The 8,990-nt window shown below is 27.2% G+C and overlaps 1 protein-coding gene across 2 annotated transcripts in view; it reads right to left on the bottom strand.

Annotated features, from left to right (window-relative positions):
- Positions 1–1,467: 1,467 nt before the first annotated feature.
- The window catches only part of LOC142325021 (uncharacterized), a 91,225-nt gene continuing 83,702 nt past the window's right edge, over positions 1,468–8,990 (bottom strand). For both annotated transcript variants that reach the window (XM_075366270.1, XM_075366271.1), the window contains 2 exons: positions 8,171–8,444; positions 1,468–4,833 (listed from right to left, as the gene is read on the bottom strand). In XM_075366270.1, the coding sequence (XP_075222385.1) occupies positions 8,220–8,444 (225 nt within the window). In that variant the 3' untranslated portion in view covers positions 1,468–4,833; positions 8,171–8,219. The remainder of the gene's footprint in view (positions 4,834–8,170; positions 8,445–8,990) is intronic.

Raw genomic sequence — 8,990 nt, 5'->3', positions numbered from 1 at the left:
AATACAAATCTTTACTTGTCCAAGCAGCCCAATTATTTTCAAATAAGAGTATAACTTACTCTGATATCTCTTTCGACATACCAGTCAAGTATGGTCAAAGTCCCATCTGTTTTCAATTGAAAATAAATCAAATAAAAAATAAAAGATAAAATATCATGTGAAAAAATCATGTGGGTTACTTGGTAGATTCCATTTTTTCTCTAGGGATCCCATTTTAATACTAGACAAATTGTTTTTATTTCAAAACAAATTCTACAAGATGAATTCAGTAAAACATGAAACTCTAATAAGAACACTATTTAAAAGTAAATTGTTAATACATTTTGTTCATCACATCTCTTTCATTGAGATCTAGTATATAAATTGTTTGATTTGCATGGCATTTCTCCCGCCACCACCCCATTTGGTCACCCTAAAGCATAAGACCAAATGTCTGTGCCACAAACAGTTACTGAGCCTCGAATCAGTTTAGCGACCAGTGTCCTAACTAGTTCCTAGAGCTAACCTAACTGCGTGGGTGAACTAAGCATGGTATCACACACCATTTGCTGTGTGTCCCACCAATCACTTGTCATATAATCTAAAATGGATAGGCGCACCCCGTCAACTACTAAAATATATATGACATTCAAGAAATTAAATTTCTCGTCAAGACAGCAATTCGCTGCCATTCCTTGATCACTGAATGCCAGCAAGTACCTGTCCACCAATATTAAAGCACTTGGAGCTTTAATTGGCTGATGGGCAGCCATAATTCTTGGATTTACAAACTCAATACAAAAGGTTTGTAAAAAAACATTAGCTCAATTATGTTTAGGCATAGAGTTGTATACAGAAAAAAAGTCTGAAATTTCTTTTATTTTCAGTATAAGACTTTTTTACAGTAGGAAAATGATTGAATGAAACTTAAACACTTGACAGAATGAGTTTTGATTTCATTTTTTATATAAACTTGAGTTGTCCATACAGTTCCATGTAGATGGAAGTCATACTTGCACTAAAATAATCTTTTTTGAAAGTTTCTGTTTTGAAAAAGCGTGGTTGTATGCATCAACAGTACTCAAAATAAATATTAAATAAGTCATGAAAAATACTTGACAGGATATGTTTTATATATAGAAGTAGCATTGCTGCCTCTCTGTCAAGTTGTCATACTTGCCACAGAGGGCACTTGCGATGCCTTTTGATATAATTTAAATATATATATATATATATTTATTAGAAAAGTGTTGGCAAAAAAAGTTGTATTTTATTCATCAAACTTGCACAGTTAGAAATTTATTAATGTTCATAAACCTCTTCTTTCTTTCCTATTTGAAGCAAAATATGGATCATTCAACTTTCAAAAATATTTAACTACTCTCTGTAAAACACCATCCCAGCTACATATTCTTCTAAGGTGGCATCAAAAGTGGCAGAAAAGTATTACATAATATCAAAAGGTAATGGTAATGAATAAGCAAACAATTGTAATTAATATATTATGTATTTTTAGAAATATCTACTAGCAAGTACCCACAATATGAGCATGCATACGCATACACACATATACACTCACATACATATATATATAAATATAAATATGTAAGTATTAATGTGCATATGCGCTCACACACTAATCCATAAAAAAAAAGCCAATTTAAAAATAACTATGATAAGAATTTAAAAAATTATACAATTTACAAACAAATTTCACTGTCAGGAAAAATTTAACCCACTACTAAATTAAAAACAAAACAAATGGTATATCTAAAATACAAAACAATGATAAAGGTAAAACATTAAAGTTGTGCATCATTTATTTTACAATTACTTTTTATGATTTTCTATCAACAACAATGTTAATTCAAATTAATATAAATATATATCTTTATTACATTACACTATAAAATAATTAGTGTATAATATATAATAATAAATCAAATACTTAGTGTATAATATATAATAATAAATCCAAAAAATGACACTACTTTAATATAAATTAACTGGTAGATTTAATTTTAAAACTGTTGAATAATTGTTTAATTTATCCTCAAAGACTTACAGTGCATTAGACGACACTCCAAATTCTGGTGGCCACACATATGGATTAGTTCCAGTTACACAGAACTAAGCCTATTGCAGTTTTGAGATTTTATTATAATACAAATTATGTATAATACAAAAGATTCACAAACCTCAACAAAGGGGAGTGCATACACATGTACAAAATTACCTTAACATTTATGTTACCTGTTCATTTCATTAATGTGCCATCTAAGGCTCTATATTAACAATCTACTTCATGAATTTATTTTATTCTTGCATGAAGAGAGAGAAGTAATAATTACATTCCAATTTAAACTTGTATTACTGCAAATTCTATATTAGATTTTAATGTTTGTGGGCTTAACAGATCTTCGCTTTTAATTGACAAATATAAATGAAGCTTTTAAATACCCCCAAAAAAAACTTCAAACACGTTTATGAAACAAATAAAATTAAACGTAATTATGAATAAAAAATGGAGAACAGAATATGCAATTGTTAAACAGATGAATTAAGAAAAATGATGAATAATAACAATTTTAATAATTCTAATTGTCTTTGTAATAACACAACAAACATAATCAATTCTGTACTGATAATGTACCATTCATTATATTGTAATGCACAATTTTAAATACTAATTTGAGTTAATCCAATAAAATCCTGCTATTTAAACTGAACAAAATGGTAAATAAAAAAATTTATAAATAAGAAATTATTTTCAGAACTTACATTGGTGTTATGTAGAATTTTTAATTAACTAACAGAAAAATAAAAAAACAAGCAAAAAAATTTAAAAACAAATTTAAGAATTCATAAAATATTTGAAATCATATTTACTTTGATTAAATTAAATAAACTATAGCTGTAACAAAGATATACACTATAAAACTACATACTATAAGATATTTGAAATCATATGTATGTTTTTGCAGTTTTCTTGTACATCACAGGAAACATAATATTATACTATTCATTGTAAAAAGAAAGAGAAACATGCCACACAAGCATATGTGTGGTTGCATCTCAACAGAAACATGAAAAAAATGAACTAGAATGTTATTAGATGTCATCTAAACAAAATATTAAAATTTGTGAACATTAAAATATTATTACAGATGTGTAACTAAAAGAAGGATTGGAAGCTGCAATGAAAATAAATATGTAACATACAATATATGAAAAAAAAGAAACACATAATAAATTAGTTAATACAAACATATATTTATTTTACACTTTTAATGAATTCTCTTAATTTAAGAGCTTAATAATATTTGGTGGTAGTGTTTTATAATATTATAATAAAAATTAGCTTATTTAAAAAACTGTAAAACAAGTAATACTTCAGAGATCAAATAATCAACAAGTAGATAAATAAAAAAAGGTAGGCCAACTGATAATGTTCAATACACAATAGCAACCGATAGAATATGAATGTTTATATGTATTAAAAGTTAATTAAATTATTATTAAGTATTATATACACAATTCTTAATAAATAAAAAAATTACATCAGTATAAATCATAACAAAGATCAATAACATTTTATTTTATATTACTTTCTTAATTTATTCTTCATTTTCATTCAAAAATATGTTTAATAATGAACTGATTTTTAAAATGGTAAAAAACACATTAAGAATCTAAATTTAACTTACTCAGCAAAATATTGAAATAAATTCTACATTTCATAAAAATCACAAACAAAATTTAATGTAATATCAAAATAAATAAACTTTCTTTTTAATGAACTAATATTAAAAATAAAAAATAAATAATAACTGCTGAAAACAAGGAAAAAAATTTTCTGTAAAAATATTTCCAGAATAATAATATTCTTGGTTTATCCACTAGAGTTTACTATAAAACTCATGTTTATTTGTACTGATTACTATAAAAGTTAAAACTTGTCAATAAATATTAACAGTCTTTAAATTTGTAACATTAATGTAATGTTCACCACTAAATACAAAATTCATATAGAACTTTAGTGCAGTAGAATCTTAAAATGTACTTTGCAAAATGAACTCAGAAATTATGAAATATAATTTTCTTTTTAAGTCATTAGATATAAAATACCAGAATTTAATGAAATTACCTGAATATTCCCAGTCTTTTACTAAACCTGTTTCCTAATGTAGTGGCCACCCTAAACTAGCATTAATAATATTTAATTATCCAAGACTGAACTAATATAATTTGGTAACATTTTCATATAATTTCTTGTCACGAAGCAGAACAAAAAAAGTATATCACAAACAAATGTTATTGTCACTAATAATGTATAATACATAAATTAAAAATCAGTTAAGTTCAAAGTACTCACAAACCTGCATATTAAAAACACAGGAATGATTAATGACCTACAAATTCCACTTGTCCAGTTTACTTTTATTTAAGCAATATAAAAATGTCTAAACGTTAAAAAAGTTTCTTTCTTACAATTGATTAATAATAAATTATAAAAAATGAATGAAATTTTAATATTAACAAGTATTAAATTATCAATATTTTTCAGTAATAATCAACAGATTACCACAATTACTTAAAGTTTTTTCAATCTTTTTGATACATACACATATATCAAAATAACTATTTCTTAAATATTTTGTTTTATATAACTAATCATTTCAATATGTAAACACTAAATGATTATTTTAACATAAAACTAAATGTACACCACAACAAATTTCAGTCACAACTATTTTTATCACTGTAGCAGCATATTATATTTGACAATACAGATGATAACAGCATCCAAATACAAATGACACTCTCATCAGTATTTTATAATAAATTAAAGATCTAGAAAAAAAAAAATGTGATTAGCTTAGTCTACCAAAAGTAATAAAAAAAAAATTACTTATAAAATTACTTTTATTAACATTTTTAAGAATACTGGTGAAATTTCTTTTTATAATCAGTCACTTATTTTATCTTTATAATCATTCACTGGTTTAATGCATCTCTCCAATTCTTTCTGTTCTGTGCAAAACTAAACACATTACATTATAAATCTTTAATTACCTCATATGATAATGAAAATAATAAAACTGCCAGATTCAATAAATACCATACTGTTTATTCAACAAACATGGTACCAGCTAGGTCACAATAAAATAGTCTAGAAATCCCAGGTCCAGTGATTCAATTACAATATTGTGATTTAATCACAAATCAACATGAAAATTATTTTTTAAACTTTTCCAGCTAAGCTTAGGTGCAAACATTACAAAAGTAAACAGTACAGCATTTGTATTATTATCACATATACTATTTTGATAAAAGTATTATTTTCATAATGTCTAAACTTTGATCTTTGTAACAGTTTATTAAATATGAGTCTTTAATATATGACCTTATAATTTAGTTCTTCTAAAAAGAATAAGAAAGAAGGCTGCTTTTTTCTCAGATTCATCATAAAGCTTCCATCTTAACTTTGTCAACCCATTTACTTATGAAGAAAAAATATTAATCGTAGTCAAAAATGTCTAACTGAACCAACTGATTATATCCAGGATCGAGTTCAGCTTTTTTTGATAAGGTCCACAGGCAACCACATTTGTTGTTTATGTAATTAAATTATTATACCTTGTTACAGCCGTCTTCATCAGGCCAGGATATAGTTAATGGCAGTGAGGTATCAAGTTGCATAAGCATTAAAATGTGGCCGGTTTGACTAAGCTTCAAACAAACAATTTTCTGCACAAGAAGAGCAATTGTCTCTCCTCTCTGATAAACATTAACAGAGCAAATGATAATAGCAAATTTTTACTATTCTTATAAGCTACGATAGTAGGCATAAAATTTTACATCCTGTAATTTCAGAAACATTTTATCATTTACAAATAATGATTTCTTGTCAATAATGACTTTTTCAGAAATAGCATTACTTTTCTTTATTTTAATATGAATTAGTTACAGCTGGTACATAAACTTACACACATCACTATTAATTTATCAGATTTTATACAACATATCCACTAGATATATGTTTTTAAAGCTGCTTTTAAAAACAAACAATTCTTATAGTGGGCTATCTATATATATATTTATATATAAATTTAAATATATTTATATATATAATATAAATTTAAAACAAATTCAGACTCATGTTTCTAAAGTGATTGGTGTATCCATTGAAATCCCTTTAGCATATTTTAAAGTAACAGCAGGAACTAGTGAAAGTGAATTCAGTACTCCTTGTAAAAAAAAAAAAGCGGCCTAGGAGGAAGTTGAAAACTGACCTCTACGATTTCAACAAAGATGTTATATGGAGGATGTAAATGAGTTTCATTTATATCCATTTCTCAGAGAATGCCCCTCTAAGAAAACTTTTGCCATTAGTAAAACAGCAAGTAACGTTTGAAGGGAGCATTTGGGCTCTTCATTTAGTAATGAAAAAATTAAGGCTTCTGGTGGAAAAAAGCGGAAGAAAAAAACAGGAAAAGTTTGACCAAAAATGATGTATAAAATAAAAGGTTATCTGCGCTCCATAACGCAATACAAAGAAAAAATATATATATATTTATATATATAGATGAAACCTCAAACATTCTTCCCACATGAAAATTCAAGCATGGACACCGATGGTTCTCCAGTAGGGCTGAAAGTTCCAGTTTCAAAACAGTCAAGCAATAATAGTTAATGCGGGAGAAGACTGTTTTACTAAAAATGCTCTCCTAACGTTTAAGTCAGGTCAAAAAATGGTGATTACCATGAAGATATGAATTTTAAAAATTTTCAAATTGGGTTCCAATTGCTGCTGAATCTATCACCAAAATCTGTAATATTCATAGACAACAAACACAATGTTCAAATACATCCACAATGTTAAAATAAGTCTAGCCCCTAATTCAAATTAAAAAGAAAAACATAACATGATTGACTGGCTCACTAAAAACAAGATATCACGTTTACATGAAATGTTCACAACTGAACTGTATATGCTGATAAAACTACACATAAACCGCAGTTTAAATATACAAAATGGATTCTTTGTTTGCTGAAAAAGAAAGTACTACTATCAGATTACCACTTTACCACTCTGACTTAAATGCTATTGAGAACATCTGGGCATGTGTTAAAAATTACATTGCTAAAAAGAAAGTAACATTCAATTTATTAGACACAATAGAACCGGTGAAAGAAAAATTTAGAAAAATAAATGTGAACTTCTTGAAGGCAGTTTGCGAAACAGTGTAAAATGTGAGAAATTATTTAAATCTTGAACCAATGTTAGATGAAATCTCAAAGCGTTTCATTGTAAAATTGGATGAAACTGATCTAAGTTCTGACAGCTCTATGGACGACAATGAAGAGGAGGACATATCGAGTGGCGTTGAAAAAATAGTGTAACTTGGCAAGAAATTAAATAGGTAGTGTAAATTAACAAGATTAATTTTGGAATTAGGTAAGTTGTTTGTTAATTTTTTACATTACTATTACCATCATGATAATATTTTGTAATGATTTTTTTTTATTATTTTGCTGACAGATTAGATTCTGTTGACATTAAATGAGTTTTATATATATATATATATAGAACTAAAACTATCCATAGTTAAGAAAATATCAGATCTATTACACTGAAGTGTAAATATATATAATATATCCAGGATGTAAGGAACTTTGATGAAGATGAAATTATGGAGCTGAGTGTTCTTAACTACAATTGTAATGAAGGTTTGCTCTCTATATTCCTGTTTGCACACCAAAACTTTTTCTGTTACTGGATTGAGATAACTAAGAGTTCACACAGCTCAAATGCCACTACTCCCCAAGTAAACTATAAGAACATAGATAAACAACGTACAAAGACTGCTATCAAGACATCCACTATCAGTCGATGATGATGAAAATATATTTTACGTGGGTTCTAATGTCTACACAGACAATTTAATTTTGTATTTTAAAAATTCTTTTTAAATAAGAAAAAAATAATAAGGAACCACTGCAGAAAACCCCTTTATAGAATCTAAATTAATTTGCAAAAAGGATCATCAAACTTGCTCCACTATCTGATTAAAGTATGGGAAGCTTGGACACTCATAAAAATAAAATATATCACATAGGTTGAACTGAAATATTTCTTTCTGTTTATTGAGTTTGTTAAAAATAGTAAAATAGGAACAGCTAATACCTGATGCTTTTTGATCATCCCCATAAACAAAGTTTGCAATCATTATATGTTACTTAGTCGATCTACGAGATGGTTCTGAAGCAGTGGGTGGAGGTGGAGGTCCTCTTTTTTCAAGATCCTCTAGGTAAGCCATCACCAATTTAGTCCTTTCTTCAGGTACATGGTCCAAAACTAGATATCTTCTATCCTTCTTTAATATGTCCTCTAATTCACGCATATGTTGCTCATTTTCTTGTACCATACTTAACGACTTATGAGTTATCAACTTTGTCTCCTATAAAACAGTGAGAATCATTACTATTTATATAAATATTCACAGAAATTTACAAATAATAATCAAAATTATCTTTATTCATCAGAAAGCACCATCTACAATTCTTAAGAGTTGAGGCAGTATATAACACTGCTACAACTGAAACGGATTCATTAGCACTTATTTCAAACTGTTAATTTCTATCTTTCTGAAGACCGACGTTTGTAAAGATCATTAAAAAAAATATCAACCAGTCAAATCGTTTTCTATAAGAATAATGGTGTTCACTATGTTCTAAGGTGAACAGAGTGATAGTGTCACTTATGGGTGAAATGAATTTGGCACCCTCAATTATTAAGATAGTTTAAAATACTGAATCTCTAATACAATACCTAATTAGGTAAATGCCAATGTTTTAAGATTAATAAGTAGAAAACAGAAAAGAAAACTTTATAGGAGCAATTAACATTCTTTCTTTAACAGTAAGGCTTTCTGATGATACTGAAACTAGCATCTACAAATTTTACCTGTTGCATTATGCACACAAAGAAATCTACTTACCTTAAA

Source organism: Lycorma delicatula, chromosome 5 (genome assembly GCF_047948215.1).
Source record: "Lycorma delicatula isolate Av1 chromosome 5, ASM4794821v1, whole genome shotgun sequence".
In the NCBI taxonomy this organism is placed as follows: Eukaryota; Metazoa; Arthropoda; class Insecta; order Hemiptera; family Fulgoridae; genus Lycorma; species Lycorma delicatula.
The sequence above is the reverse complement of the archived record's forward strand: the minus strand, read 5'-3'. Positions and strand labels throughout refer to the sequence as shown.